A 16,945-nucleotide genomic window follows, 5' to 3' on the forward strand; every position below is an offset into this window, starting at 1 on the left:
TCTACAAAGAACACTCGAATCTGCAATGAGATTTAAGTTTTCTACTTACTTCAAATTCATTTTGAATTACCTCTAATAGGAATTGATATAACTGAAAATAAATTGATGAAAGTTGTTATTCAATCTAAACATCAATGAAACAACTAGTATTTTTTCTTTGGTGGCCCAAATGACTTGAAAGATATGAATTTAATGTTTCTATCGCAAATTCTAATGTAGAATCATAATTGCATTTTTGAACAAATGCATGTTCTCTGCTTTTTCAAATTTGAAGCATTTCCGAAGATCAAAATGTGAACCAATTCGTCGAAGGACTCTTGGATTTGATACCACAATAACGAATTCACTGAATTCGATTGCTTAGAATGCTTTAGAATGATTTTTTTATCCTTCAGTGTATCGTTCACGTATGTTACTTTTGCGTAGGTTGAATGGAATGACTTTATGGTTTGTTTACACTTATTTGTGGAGTTTCCTGTAATTCCACAAATAGAATTAACGTTATCTTTATCTATACAAACTGATACTGTGCTGGAGATTTTGTGCCATTTATTTCTCTATGTCTTTTCATTCTAACAACTGAAACTCAAACTAAAGAATCAAATTGAAAATATTAACTTTTCAAAAACTAAACAACACATGAGATGCAGACGTGTATGGACATGATTATTTTTTTTACTACAAAGCGCTAATGCTACATCTAACATGTCTTAAAATTCTGGTATGCCCACTCAGTCTTGAAAAAGTTCAAGATAAAACTGGCAACTTTTGAAGGGACCAGTTTCTTGAATTTGAAGGATATTTCCGGTACTTCAATTGGTTCTCGCATCGTTTCCTATGGTGCTCACATCAAATTCCGCTGTCGTTTTCATCTAAAAATGGTCATAGAAGAAAATATTAGAAATGGGGTTCCACAAGGTAGCACCTTTGGGCCGATGTTGTTCACTTCTCATCATTCTACTTCATAATAAACGAACACTTGAATCTGCAATGAGATTTAAGTTCATTAATAACTTCAGATACATATGAATCACCTCTAAGAGAATTTGGGACGCCCTGCACACAATCAAAACTAATTTACTGAATCGAATCTATCCTGTCTAGAAGTTTTCCAACTTCGTACATCTCAAGCCACTTCGTCCTATATTGAATTTCGTACGGGATCATAATATGCGTCTTCTACATTGTTTGGCCTTATTATTTCTCGACTATTTCGTTAGGAATTCGAGATAGCGATAGCGAGGAGATTAAGGTTCATTATACAATATTTAATACCTACTCCCACTCTCCTCGTTTATACATGAATGAGATTCCATCTGATAATCGGACCAGAAATGGTCCCGACACAATGGTACCAATTGATGCAGAACGCCTCCCGTTGTTATTGGATGCTTTGGTGGCTAGCGCAGCCAGATAAGTGGAAAATGTGCACTCGTTCGAAGTTTGGGAACAAGGGGGCCATCCAGCCGGGTGCAAATCTGGAATATGATAATACAACGAAGCGATTCGCTGTTTTAGTGGTGCTTCATTTGTATGGGACGGTTGGCAGCATTTGAAATGAGGGCATATAGGAGAATTTTAAAGATGAAGTGGATAGATAAGAGTTTCAAAGGTTGCAGTATTTGAGAAAAGTGGAGATGGATGATTTATTGAAAATGATAAAGATAAGAAAGTTACAATCATATATTATATTTTAGAACTGTACTGTATGAAGTTCCAAAGGGAACTATACTTGATCCATTACTGTTCATATTGTTCTTGAACGATATTTTTAATCTCCAGGTTACTGGCGTAATATTGAGTTAAGCCGATGATACAGCCATAATTTTTTGCGCTCGAGATTGGGAGAATTTGAGATATTTGGTTTAAAATACCTCAAGAGTTTTTGGGCGTGAACCACAAGTTAATGGTTCACCGTGCATTGGTCGAATCAAGAATTTCCTATGGTAATATTGGTTGGGCAGCTCTTAGAGAGCACCTGAAAAGACTTGGCTTTATTCATCTGATCTTCTGTTTTCTGAGACTTAGCTTTTTGACGTGAAACGATTACATTTTCCCGCTGTATGAGCCATGGAATTCAAGGACAAGCAGAATTTGAAGATGATTGAAAGATGTTACCCCACTCGAAAAGAGTTTCATCAGTGGGGATAAAAATTCTTGGTACCTAGTTTTTTCAACATTATTCCGGAGGACATAAGGAATCTTCACTCACATAGGTTATTCAAAAAGAGATTGAAGATATTTTTGCACAAGATAAATTTGTGATTTATAGGTTGATTGAAGAGAAATAACTGCATATGGAGATTAGTTATTATCAAGTTAATGTACGGTAGCATATATTCGCACCTATGGTGGAAAATTTTGTTTGGGTAAATAAACTATTACATTCTATTCATAGGGAAAAATCTTATTTCGTGGTTGGAAAGTTTAAGGCAGTGGTATAATTGTAGCTATGTTGTGTTTTTTTTTGCCGCAACAGATAGCCAATCTTCCAAAAGGAGCTTAATCTTAATCTCTTTCAATGAGTATGACCCGTTTTTTTGTTCTTCGACTCACGATTCAAATCGAATACCATATTTATACCAAATTTCATTGAATTTAGCGATACAATGCGAGATATTGAGGTCCTGCATATTGCTCAGTGCACACCGTATAACCAGAAATTATTTATGGAACCACTAAAATAGATCCAGTTTGACGCAAAATATTGTCAATTAAAAAGTCTACTTTGCTAACCATATATCTAATAAATCTTTTCATTTTCAGCTGGCGATTCCGACGTGGCAGTGGAACTTCGAGAAGAAAAATACGAAATACATATCGAACGATCACAGGCCGGACTTGGCCTTTCCATAGCAGGTGGAAGGGGCTCGACACCCTTCAAGGGTGACGACGAGGGTATCTTTATATCCAGGGTAACCGAGGGTGGGCCAGCAGACCTGGCGGGTTTGAAAGTCGGCGACAAAGTCTTAACAGTCAACGGGGTCTCAGTCCTAGAAGTAAGCCATTACGACGCTGTCGAAGTCCTAAAAGCCTCGGGCAACGTCCTGATACTCGAAGTCATCAGGGAGGTAACCCGACTTGTCAAGGACGTCAAATACAAGAGCGAGCCAGTTAATCTGAACGTGACCCAAAAGGTAGAGGCTAAGAAGGCGCCTCCCTCCCCTCTTCCTCCGATAGAGGACGACAAGGTCCTCCAGAGGGTCCTGATCAACACCACCCTGATACGGGATTCGAGAGGGCTGGGTTTCAGCATTGCAGGGGGCAAGGGTTCGCAGCCCTTCAAGCTTGACTCGGACGCCATTTTCATCTCCAGGATTACGGAGGGGGGCGTCGCCCATAAAGACGGAAAATTGTCTATAGGCGACAAGGTCGTCTCCATAAATGGCGTTGACCTTACCGGCGCCACCCACGACCAGGCTGTCGCTATGTTGACAGGTTTGGAACGTTTCGTAAGGCTGGTGGTGGAGAGAGAGGTGGCTGTGTCTAAGAATAGCCCGCAAGCCTCGCCAGGTCCTCAACAGAGCCCTAGGTTGTTCGGTTTGCCGAAACCTTACACTGGGCTCTACTCTGCCAACAGTTATATGGCCAATAGGCCCGGTTACGCTGGATACAGAAGGAGCTATGATGGAGACAGACGGGTAAGTCGATGTTAATTTGTTAATTATGTACTTGAATTGTAACGGGAGGCCTCTTGATGAATTGAAATTTACCAAGTAAGGTACCTTGTGGAACACCTGAGCAGCTGATTTTTATAATGGAAATTAATTTAGATGATGGGTAGTTGGGTCACTGTTTTATTGCTGAAATATGGTCTGAACTATCGGAAATTATTTGAGTGAATACTACGGACTCTAATAATCTTGACAAAGGCAGCTGGTTCCTTCATATTGTCAGCTTCGCGATTTTTACAATGAATTAAAATATCAGAGAGAAGAAGTTACTTTGCAATTAGAAAAATTCTAGGATTTGTAATAACGAACGATAAAAAAGACTAATTTTGTCAAAAGAAAAAACTCAACAAACGTTATCGAACAACCACTGTATCACCTATTGTATTCATCTGTTGATTTTTTTATCTTTCTAAATCTTGAAAGAACTTTCAATAACAGACATTATTTTCTATTTGCGCAAAAAATAGTTTGATAGTTTACCTATATGATTAATACAATTTCATGTTTTATCGACCTTTTCTCGGTACTTTGTTTACATAGTTGTATATTTTAATAATCATAATATTTTTGTATGAAGCACGTTTAATGATATTGTTTCTTTGAAGTTGTTTGGTGGATGAAATTAAATGAAGAGAAACATTTGCCTTATACAAGGTGTCTCAAGGGAAATTTTATATGTAAAAAAAATTGAAAAAAAAAAAGGATCCATTCGTCGAAAAAAATATTTATTATGAAAATTTAATTTGGGAATTTATTTCTTGAAATTATTGTTATACAAATGTCAACTCTCACGTTCACGACAATCATTCAATCTAACACTAAAATTCATGATGACGGCTTGGCAATGGCAAGTATGCTCCGTGATGGCTCCCATTTCATGGCTAATATTTTATTTTAAATGAGCCAGGGAAGTTGATTCACGAACGTCAACTTAGTTTACGTGACCATTAAGGTGGATATGGGATCCAGCCGAAAACAAGATGTTCGTAAACGTTTATAAGCTCCCAATTGCCTGGTTTACGAATTCTAACCTCTAAATGGCATCTTAGGGTTTCAATTCTTGCACCAATTTAATTTTATAGGGCTGCAACTTTATTTTTATGTGCAAAATGCTGTGTAACGATGATCTATGATCATTCAATGCACTCCCAAGCTTTCGAATGGGAAGTCGGGATCATCACAAACAGACCTATCAACCCGTTCCACGTTCTTTTCCGTTCTCAATAACCTTGGGCGGCCTAGAAATTAGAAATTATGCCAAATAAATCAGATAATAAAAATCGAAAAGGTTCATTTCTAATTATAAAAGTTTCCCTAAGATTCATCAAGTTCTGTTTTGTCTACTTTTTTCACTATTATTTTATATTATAATTATAAAAACGACAAAATATCATCGGTCAATATTTATCTTCTGCAAATATTATGCTGATCAGCCCCAACTTAGACTTAAAAAATAAATATCTGCAGAATTGAAACTGAATAATTTTCTACAAAGTTATTAGTGTTGAGTTAACTATCTAGAAATGTTAGCCTTTGTAAAGATTTACAAAGGCTAAAATATTTCAGATAAAGTATTTGACCGTGCATAATGTTAAGATATCTGGTTGTTCTCGCCAATTATAAAAGAAATTACCAATTTTCCACTATTTATTTCCTGTTCGAATTCCAATCGGGTTCAGTCTAATTATTTCTATTTGAGTCTAGAAGTTCAACGTTCATTACCGATTATTCACCGCAAAAACTCAATCTAATCTCCCTAGCCAATCTTAATCAAGCGTCCAAACTATTTCCGAAGTCACTTAAATCCATTTGAAATATGTCTCGGTTCAAACCGAGATAATCTGATAACGATGTGCAATTTGTTTGAATTGCACTCAACTCTAGAGTTCCTCCACATTGTCCGCGGTCACAAAAGCTCTGTTCTGTTTGAAACTGGCAATCTTTTTTCTACTGCGTTCGAATAGAGAGTTTTGAAGTTGAAGGCCTTCCATTCTCCATTACTTTTTGCTACTGTTTTCTGTGAATAAGCGAAGGAAATCTATGGATAAAAAATAACCTCGATCCTTTGTTCCGGATGACAGTTGACATGTTTAATTAAAAACTAGAGTATTTAACATTTCAATAAATCACGTGAAATGTTATTTGTGGATTGGTTCATTCTCAAATTATTCTGATGAAGAAACGATAATACCGAATAATAGCACCACCGAATTCTGGGAACCTAATTCATCATTCAGTTACACATTCTTGACAGGCGTTGGATTTCTTCTCAATGAATTACGATGAGACACCTCATCCATTGTTCTGTTCAAGAATTTCCGACGTTGATTCAGCCGAAGACAAAAATCTGGAATTTTCGAATGGAATTTTTTGTACAGGAAGTCAGTGGTATTCGCGGTCTTCTTCTTATTTGCTTCATGAGCAACTGCAAAATAGTTTTTCATTAATATTAACACAAGTTTTCCGTCCTTTATCAGCAATTTATTTAATTTGGCTCAAAATGGTCATATTTTTGTTATTTTTAAAACATGCCATTCTCTTTTTTCTTTCTCTTTCGTGAATTGTAGTTGTAGATAATATGTTTACATTTCAATTGTAAAATTTTAAAGAGTATCTATACTTGTACGGTTTTTATAAAGGAAATTTATTTTCCTAATTATATAAACATAAATTTAGCAAAAACCTTCCGTAAATATAACCGCAAATTTTGTGTAATTTGGAAATCATTTTTTTTTGGCATATACACACATCGTCAAAGTACCCCTCTTATTATCGTTAAACGAACATTGACTGGTGCCATCTACGCAGTGGCGGCCGCTCAGAGGAGGCAGAGGAGGCCGGGCCTCCCCAAATTTTACCGCATTATAATTCTTAGTTCAAGTCCAACTATATTATGTTAACCTAAATCAATAGAATATTCAAATTTCTGGATACTTTTTACCCCAATATTTCATCATATTTATACATTCTCCGCAACAGACTTCAAAACTGAGAAGATTGCGCATCGCTGCACCGTACTACAGGCATGCGATGCGCTAAAGAATACAGCAGACTCCAGACGCGGGTCACGGAGGCCCAATTCCTCTCTAGTCGCGTTTGTCTTGAACGTAGAATTTCAAATTTCTCCCGATACGAAGCTCCGGCCACTCTAAATTCGAGCTGGATATCACGTGCCGGAGGCCCTGTCTCCGTTGACCGAAAGCGCCCGAACATGATCCACGGCGATTAACGATGGGTCAGCTCAGCTGTTTCTGTTTATTAGCGCCAGAATTAGGGAAAGATAAAGATAGGCCAATACTTTTTATTCCTTTCGGCGTCTTGTTTGTGGTTTCGTGTTAGGATTGTTCGGCAAAGTTTGTAGGTAAGGAAGGATATTGGCTGGCTATTCAGATATATTTTATCGAGAAAAATGGAAACGGAAACGTCGGAAACTAGAAATGAAAATGATAGTGTCAGTAGGGAACTCAGAGTTACTGAAGATATTGTAGATTTTATTTTGATTAAAAAGTTCAGCCAAATGCCTTACGATGACAAAATTTTCATTACCAAAACTACAAAAACACCTCAGCCTGCTATGCAAAATTTAATTGTCAATTCCAGGCATAATCCTATCTATCTATCTATAATCGTTCCTTCTGCGTCCAATGGTACACTAAATGCGAGTGGCTGACCGGAAGTACAGTTAGGAATAAATTATTTTGTTGGTTTTGTTTACTTTTCTCCTACGATTCAGAAAACAATGTGTGGTCAAAATTAGGGCATTCGGATTTAAAAAATTTACAGAGGTCTATTGAAAGACATGGCAGATCAAAATCTCATTTAGGCGCATCAATTAAATTCAAATTGTTCGGAAAACTCAATATTGTAAATTCACTTGATCAGGGTCATAGGCAAACTATCATAGATCATAACGAAAAGGTCAAAGAAAACAGGGATATTTTGAAAAGATTATGTGACGCAATTATGTTCCTTTGTTTTCAAGAATTGCCGTTTAGAGGACATGATGAAAGTGTAGATTCGGATAATAGGGGAAATTTTAAAAAGCTATTGTGTTTCATTAGCCGCTATGATTCAAAATTAGAAAAATTTTTGAATGATGCCACTGTCTTCTCTGGGACGTCAAAAACCTATTTTTTTTGCTTGGCCTCCTCTGAATGAAAGCTCACGAGCCGCCACTGCATCTACGTACAAAACATCATTGAACCAATAATTATTCCTCTGCGCAACGGATTTGGGGATAATTTCATTTATCAGGATGATAACGCCATACCACACCGCACATGAAGGGTTCAAAACATTCTTCAAGGGAACAATATCCAGACAATGAACTGGCCAGCAAACTCACCAGACATGAATTCAATTGAGCACGCATGGGATTACTTAGGGAGAGCATTATCCAATCGCCAAAATCCACCTTCAACTTTTCAGGAATTGAGTTAAGCCCTTCGGGAAGAATGGAACGATATGCCTGAAAATTTCCTCAATGACTTGATTTGTAAGATGCCTAGGCATATTTGGCAGTTGATTGAAAGAAGAGGTGGTACCTAATACAGACTAGTGAATTTGGATTCGGTTGTGAAATAACCATAATTAATCAAAAATAAATAATCCATAAATTTAGATTCTTCTCATTTTTCCTATTTTGTCTCATCCTGCATAAAGCAAAGAGAAACAAACGGAAGATTTTTATATCGAATATATTGCAGTTGAAATTGAGGAAAATATTCTTCTCATTTCCAGAACATTGTTTTTTTCTTGAGAAACCTAGGGGGTCAAGACTTTTGACAATGTGTGTGTATATATCCGTATTCCATATATAGGTGGAAGAAGACTTATAGATAAGCTGTTCTTTTTCATTATGTTATAAAAGTGTTTCTTCTTTCCAGACCCCTGAATCTTCTCCAAAACCAGAACTACCCAAAACCAACGGAATCGACGCTTCGATGAAGACGCCCGTCGGCGACCATCCTAAACCAGCGCCGAGACGTCTAACTCAGAACGACACCCAACCCCTAGCAGCATCCCCACCACCAACGGTCACAAACGCGCCGAAACATGTTCCTCAGCAGCCAGCCAACCACGTGCACCCCGATGACGTCCCGCAGGTCAATCACAAAAAGGCCACGCCCACATCCTCCTTGGAGGGGGATGACGTACAGGTACTGCCGAGGCCTATCACGAACGAGGAGTTCCAAGCCATGATTCCCGATCATTTCCTTAAAAAAAATCCCTCAGTCAATGTTGTAACTCATCCCGATACGGTCGGACAGACCGTCACGGTCACGGTCAAAAGACCCGACCCCCCCATAGAGCTCCCTCCTGCCCCCACGGGGCCGGGGAGGGTTACCGAAACCATCACGAAGAGCACTTTCACCGAAACGACCGTTACTCGCATCACAGATAACAAACTGGCAGTCCCGCTGATCGTCGAGGTATGCCCGTGTTGCAATAACAATGTACCTTCTCCTGTTCATAATCACTTGACACGCATGACATTCACTTTCTAACCACCCTTGAACTGCACCCGCGTATAGTGGTATAGTGGCTAGCACCCAGCCGTTTACAAACCTCGGTGAAATTAGGGATAGTTCACACAATTACGCCTTTTCGGTTACGCCTACTTGATGTGTCTATTTTGACACTCAGGTTAGGTTAGGTTAGGTCTCAATAGATGTGTCTATTTTGACACTTGGATTATAGATAGATAGATACATATTATAAAACATGTCAATGGGGATGATAATGTTAAATTAAAATAGTATCGTAGATTATAGAGAGAATGCTTGTGGTTACCAGACTTACGTCAAAGTATAAAAACTGGAAGTTGTGTACGCAATGTCCCCAATATGGACAAGTAGAGCTCGCCACTGAAACATTCAGATCATAGTGTCATAAAATAAAAGCTGAATTCACATAGGTTACTTGATAAACTATCTAAAGATGTCATCTGAATTGACAGACTTGCCATAGTGGAAATTCCTCGCCAGACACCTTTAAAAAGTAAAAACTGTTAGGTGTACTCACATCATATGTAAGAGACAATAACTATTTGACCCTATTGATGACTTTGCATAGCGAAACTTTCTGCTTTTATACTAGATCACTATGAACTCTGGCATCTGTATTCCAGATAATTAATAGTTGAGCTGCAACCTTTCTAACAGAAACCTTTATGAACCTATAAGTGAAGGAGGTGATAAAACCTCTCGTGGAATTCAGTTTATTGAATAAGTGAAACACATATACCCAAGATGAGTAATTTTCAAATTCTATTCCGACAGCAATATTCAATATTTTACGCAGATGTACGTTATTATTTTTATCCTATATCTAAATATTGTATTTGTATTAGGCAAGAATCATTTAGATTCGTAAATAATATTTCATGAACCATTTCTTCAATGGGGAATTCTCAATTCAGTTTAATATTTCAAATGCAAATTTAAACTTAGTTGATATGGCTTTCATTCGCGATTTTTTCAAATTATCTGCAGAAACTATTTTCAAAAATGGTTAAAGCGCTTCGTTACGGCTGAACAAAGCGACAACAGCGCCTTGTAAGATTGTACAACCCATTCAATGCAAAATATGATATTCTCTATTCCTTGATCGTTGGCTCCTACTGTACTCTGCTCAAATAATAGCTATCTTTGTTTACCTAATCAAAATAACAGATCTAATGTCCTTTTTTATCCATGTAATCTTCAGTCGATGTTGCCATATTGTACGATAGAAACGAAACCGTTTAAATTTTAAATATTCATATTTATCCCTCCTTTTTCGGTTATTTAAAAAAAAGTGTTTGAATGTGACATTCTAACGACATTCTACAACAATCATTCAATTTTCGTTTGAAGATTTCCTCATTATGAGTAGAACTGTTGAAAGGGATCCAAATTGAGTTTCTTATATTTTTCTTCACGAATTCTCAGTCGAAATTCGATTCGCTATATAGAACTTCAATTCAACTCCTTTGTTTACAATTTGCGTTGTTCAGGGTTGAACATAACCTTGTTTTGAATGACTAGTAGATTTCATTAATAAAAGGAGACATTAAAGCCCAGTTTCAGGAACGTTCATTAAAATTTTAATTCTCCAATACGAGGAGCCTATTGGCTACCTGCGGCATTTAATGAAGTATTAAAAGTTTAAGGCGGGATTAAATTTTAATGAACGTTCCTGCAACTGAGTGTAAGTGCGGTAAATAAACTACACTAAACGCAACATAAACTAAAGAAATTTGAAATACATTGCTCTTCTCTACTTCAAGTTTGTCACTATTTTTCACCTATTTGTTTAACTAATATCCCACATTATATAAGTTCTTGATTGAAATTATATGCTCTTCAAATATAATCATTACTATTCTTCAAGTCAAAGTTGAACTCTTTGAAAATATTTAATGTTTCATCACTAAAATAAAAAATAAAACCTAAATTGAATATAATTCCAATCAGTTCTCACTATTATCAAAATTCAAGAAAAAAGTTAAAACATTACTTTATATGCATCTCACTTTGATACCTGATATTTGAATTTTTAATATATTATTTATGTTTTTGCATGCAATTTTTTCAAACTAATTAGGTAATAGCATTTTTGTTTACATTTTGTATTGGTAAGTTCGTGAAGCAATTTATTTTCTAATTGACATGTCTTTCATTATTATATGAAGTAGCTTTGTTCCACAAATTTCTTTTGTTAACTCTTCAGTAATATCTTCCAAATGTATTTTTTCTTACTGATTCGATAGCTTGTCAAGATCATATTACAATTCAAATCGCTATTGATCAACTCAAAACCTAAATATCTCTTGGAGATTTTCTGTTTCTTATCTCTTTTTATGCATGATTAATTTTATCTGATGTTTTATATCAATTTGAGTAGTTGAATCCGTCTTAATCCCAATAATTATCAAGTAGTGCAGATGTAATATTACGCAATGTAGTTTGGTATTTGGTGATGTCGAATGTAAGTAGATCGATTAATACTGGGCCTTTCACTCCAATAGATGGTCAGCCAGGATGCAGGTAAAAAACGAACGGTGAATACATGGCTTCTCCTCCTTCCCTATCCTGCTTCATTCGATCTAATCTCTACCTTCACTATGCCATTTGTCACTACTCGCTCAATTGTATTTTAGTTGGTACAAAGCACATCTTTTCACGTACTTGTATTGAAAAACTTGAATTTCACAGATAAATTGGTTTAAAGAATTTCAGTAGAGGTAATAAGTATATGGGTATCTTTAGCAAGAATGATTTATAAATATTTAGTTGATTAGTGTTTAGATTTAAGTTTCAGAAAGAAGTAGAAGTGCATTTCAGTATATTCCGAATTAATACTTCTCTTCATTTTGAGATTACATGAAGACCAATCAAATTTTTTTTGTACTCTACATTGCGTTAATAAAATATACGAGTTTTGTAATTTAATCAATTATTGAAGTTTTTCTACAGTAATTTCTCTTTTTGAATTCATATCATAAATTTTAATCCAAAAGTTACCTCTTGTATTGATAATAATTCTAGTGATGAAATAAGATTTTCATAAATTTATTAAGACTTAAACTATACAACGCTTGACCTTGAGGTTTCAGGTATCAATGTTGTAGATAGAAAAAGTATCTTGTTTGAGAATTGAGTGGACAACCTCGAAAATTCAATTAGAAAATGAGAGTATCATTCACATTAAATGTCGTACGATCATAATTGTTATAAAATTTTTCATCAAGACTTGATTAATTGATTCTTCAAATTAAATTAAATTTGTAGGACGTAATACTGAGCAAAGCAGAAGGATCCTTGGGTTTCAGCATCATCGGTGGAACAGATCATTCCAGTATTCCTTTCGGTGCTAAAGAGCCTGGCATATTCATATCACATGTAAGTCCTAAGGATTCCACTTGTTAGAAAGTTACGCATGAATTATATCCTTTATTTTAGATGGTACCAGGAGGCACTGCAGCCAATTCTGGTAAACTTAGGGTGGGGGATAGAATTCTAAAGGTCAATGGAACTGATGTAACCCATGCAACTCATCAAGAGGCTGTAATGGAACTTCTCAGGCCTGGAGACTCAATTATTCTTACAGTGCGACATGATCCCCTTCCTGAAGGATATCAAGTAAGTGAGAACTCTGGATCTTTTCCTCGGTGCCTCATTTCATTAGATATCATGATTTTTTTTCAAGTTTGAACAAAATATTCTATTGTTGTTTTTGTTTTCCTTCATGTACAAATATTAATTGTCTGTTTTTCTTTGACCTCTGCAGTGATTTTATTAATCTATTGTAGTCATAATTATTCATTTTGTTCATCGAAAAATCTACATAGTATTTTCTTTTGTAACTCGACATATTTCCAATAAAACATTTCCTTCTGATATTTCACCTTATAATCTTTTATCTCTTTCACCTTTGTTTCAAGCAACTCATGATATCATATCTAGAACCTACGGTAAGTTATTAAAGGATATCCTCTCCTACAGCTCGTTGTACAAACATGGGATTGAACTGACAATGTGTCTAGATAAAACTATAGATAACCGTTACCGTGAATTGGGTATTGTTCATTTTCACAGAAACAGAATATTCACTGCAAAATGCTCTCACTGGAATAGACAAACAGTAATTTCTTGCACTTGGATTCATATATTGTAAATGAAATGTATACATATATAATTATTATGCACGGCCAAAAAATAACAAGAAACAATTTGCTACTTTTTTTTTCTGCTGTTATAATAGAAATGATTATTTTGTTCTCCAGTATTAACGATATTGTCACTATTCACTATTATACTAAACAATTCCTACATTCATACAAATTGACACAAACCATGATCAAATTTATTCTTCTATCTTCTTCATTCAGCAAGGTTTGTGATTATCAGGTTCTATTCTATTCTTCTTCTCTCGGTTTACATCTCAGATAAGTCACACCCTCTATTCAAAAACCAAAAGAAGTGGCTTGTTTCATACTCACAGAAATTTTCTTTTCAAGGAATTGCTACTAGAGAAGGGCGATAATGAAAAATTAGGCATGCATATCAAAGGAGGCTTGCATGGACAGAGAGGCAACCCATTGGACAGATCAGATGAGGGCGTCTTCATCTCCAAGATAAACTCCGTTGGAGCCGCTAGAAGAGACGGAAGGCTCAAGACTGGCATGAGACTGATAGAAGTTAACGGTAGAAGCTTGTTAGGAGCCACCCATCAAGAGGCTGTAAATGCGTTAAGGTCTTGCGGCAACCGTATCAGATTGATTGTCTGTAAAGGTTATGATAGGGCTGATGTTGACAGGGCTATAGCCGAAGGAAGACTGACGAGGGGAGGATCTGTTAGTAGTAGATCGCAAAGTGTCAGCTCTTTGGACATACCAGATGAGGACATCCAACAGGTAATTCAAACGCTATTTTATCAAGAGTCAACAACAGTAAATTAACGCTATTGAAATGTCATCAAGATATTTTGAAAAAATTTCGAAGAATTATTCAGGGGTAAAGGTGAAATAATAATGAAAAATTACAAAGTATCAAAATAAAATATTAAAATTCCCAAATACTCCAGCTCCGGCTCTTGTGATGGTTTTTGAACCACCTGATGATTTAATGGTATTTCAGTTTGAAAGGTCCCTTTTTTTAATTCTCTCGTTATCTGTACCTTCCTCAGGTTTTTTGAGAATGGTCTTATGGGTTAGGTTAGGTTAGATCACTAGATGTAGAGGATCTATAATAATCTCAAGTACTATAGTAGGGCACATTCTTGTAGCTCCAATTCTTCATAATAATAGTGAGTATATATGTGGATTCATTATTTTTTCTCTTTCTCTAAGGAGCATCGTATGAAGTCTGAACTGGTCCAGTTTGAGAAGGAAGAGGCAGAGCAAAGGTTACGTCTTCCTAGCACTTCAGAGGAGGATCTGTCGCTCATAGAACACAAAGCAGCTTCTCCAGCCGACAAAGTATTGGATGTTGTCAGAGCAGTGGAAACACTTGCTCATCAGGGACCTGTGGAGAATTCAATTCCGCCCAAATCGCCTGTGAACTCTGCAGAGCTCAAAACAACCACCATTGTGATGAGCAAACACACGCTGGCTCCACAAACTACCACTGTGAGTAGACATGTTTTAGTGGAGTGATAAACTTTTGGTACACATACTCCAAGAATTTAATTAGATCCTTAATTCCAAGAAGTAATGAAGAACCACTGATGAAAACAAAATAAAAGATAAGCCAATGCTTATCTTTTTTTTTTCAATCTTTTTTCCAAGGAAAATAGGTTCTTATTCTTCTCTAGTTACACCCCTGGTTTTTCTTATATATTACACAGTTCTAGATAAAGAATCTTTGGAATAGTCCAACTTTGTGAAACTTTAATTTTTTTCCCATATGTCTGAGTTTAATCTTCTATAATTTATTATGTATATATATTTGCAACAATAAAACTTATCTCAATCCCCAAATACATATATTTAAATTGGTTTCGTTGTTTTATATCCTTAGTTTTCGCCAACATGTTCTCTTTTTTATAGTTTTTTTATGAAATCCTTCAATTATGTTTTGTATTTATTTTTCTTATATCCAATGTGGATTATATTAGGTTGAAATCATATTTCCACGGCTACATTTCGACGAAGTTATCGCTCCTTAATGGTTTTTTAAATAAATATGTTTTAAAATGAAATTGCTTTTATCATTTCCATGTTATTAAATTGAATAATATAGACACAATTCAACTTGATGAATACAAAAAATCCTTTTCGTCTGTATAAACTGTGAATTCTATTCATCTCTTGAATTTCTTTGAGTATGTGTGAACTTTTCTCCTTCATTACTGAAGTTAGAATATAAACACTATATACTGCAAACACAATTCGACTTCATGATTATAAAAACTGTTTTCAGCTGTGTAGACAATTATAGTAAATTCTATTCTTCTTTGAGTATGTGTTATATTTACAGTTTCATGTTTCTAATGTGCTTATGTGTTTGAAATGTAGTTCAATATTTTGTGATGGCTTTTGTTTCCTGTTTCCCCTGGTGATTTATATATTGATCCGCATGTAAAAACTTCCATAAGACAAATGCTTTCCTCTTTTAATGCTTGTTAGAAGGAAATATATGTGAAAAATAATCCTTTTCAATACCTCCTTTGCGTATTGATAATAATGCTCTATATTTGTTCCCAAACTTTGTCCCTAGAAAGGAATTGAAATTTTTAATATTCATCCAATTAATTTAGGGTTTTTTCTGAATCGAATTCAGAAAAGTTTATACTAGTTATAAACAGAAAAGTCTGGATACTGGGCTAAATTTAGTGATGAAAATATTTCAAACAGACAAATTGGAACTCTTTGTCAAATTTGCACATTTTTGATGGCGTACATTAGAAGAAAGATGCCTTATTTTCCCCTAGTTTTCATTATACAGTATTCGTATATAATTTTCAAAATTCATTCTGGTCAAATACTTTCAATATTTCCGTGGTAGATAAAATTAAATTTGGAGGTGATGTTGAAACTTTGGATCAACTGCTGATAGATGAAGTGAAAGATGTGATGTGGAATTAATGAACTTTCATATTGAATTTCCCAATAATACTAAAAACCTTATTATTCTTGACATCACTTTTACATCTAGATTAGATCTCCAATAAATAAAAAAAAAAGAATCTTACTACTATCAGCATGGATTAGTGTCTAGGCATGGGCATGTTGTTGTTCAAAAGAAAAATAAAATAAAAACATATTTTTTTCTATTGCAGAGTGTGAAGATGATTTCACCATAACAAAAATTTTCGAGTGAAATTTTGCTGTAAGATAAATAATTTAATTGTTGAGAATGTTATGAACATAGATGTGATTTTACTGCTGAATAATATAGATTTACATGTTTTTGAGTAATACAATATATATATTCATCATTTGAAATAAGTTTCCAGAATTCAAAATAACTTTTCAGGAAATATCTGTTGATATTTTGATTGAAAAACTGTTACTTTGATTTGTATATAATTATTATTTATTGTTTTTTCTCTCTATCGTTTGGGGAAAACTATACTCCATAAATTATTCAAATTAATTTCAGTAGCAAAATCACAAGATAATCCTAAACTATTTAAATGAAATGTGGTGCTCATAATAGCAGGACCTTACTAAACCGTTGTATATAATAACTAAAACAAGCCGTCAACTTTTGATGTCTCGTGTTCAGTGGCTTATATGTTCTAAATCATAAGAAACCAATTGTTACTATTAAATCAAATAAGTT

At 35.1% G+C, this 16,945-nt stretch overlaps 1 protein-coding gene across 14 annotated transcripts in view; it reads left to right on the plus strand.

The window, feature by feature from the left end:
* Positions 1-16,945, plus strand: part of LOC123682733 (protein lap4) — a 144,748-nt gene that overhangs the window by 120,318 nt on the left and 7,485 nt on the right. For 11 of the 14 annotated variants that reach the window (XM_045621505.1, XM_045621512.1, XM_045621534.1 and 8 more), the window contains 6 exons: positions 2,767-3,641; positions 8,561-9,106; positions 12,449-12,559; positions 12,620-12,799; positions 13,678-14,073; positions 14,509-14,787. In XM_045621505.1, coding sequence (XP_045477461.1) covers positions 2,767-3,641; positions 8,561-9,106; positions 12,449-12,559; positions 12,620-12,799; positions 13,678-14,073; positions 14,509-14,787 — 2,387 coding nt within the window. The remainder of the gene's footprint in view (positions 1-2,766; positions 3,642-8,560; positions 9,107-12,448; positions 12,560-12,619; positions 12,800-13,677; positions 14,074-14,508; positions 14,788-16,945) is intronic. The other 3 variants (XM_045621543.1, XM_045621589.1, XM_045621598.1) reach the window with 1 other exon arrangement.

The sequence above is a fragment of the Harmonia axyridis genome, chromosome 1 (assembly GCF_914767665.1).
Source record: "Harmonia axyridis chromosome 1, icHarAxyr1.1, whole genome shotgun sequence".
Lineage (NCBI taxonomy): Eukaryota > Metazoa > Arthropoda > Insecta > Coleoptera > Coccinellidae > Harmonia > Harmonia axyridis.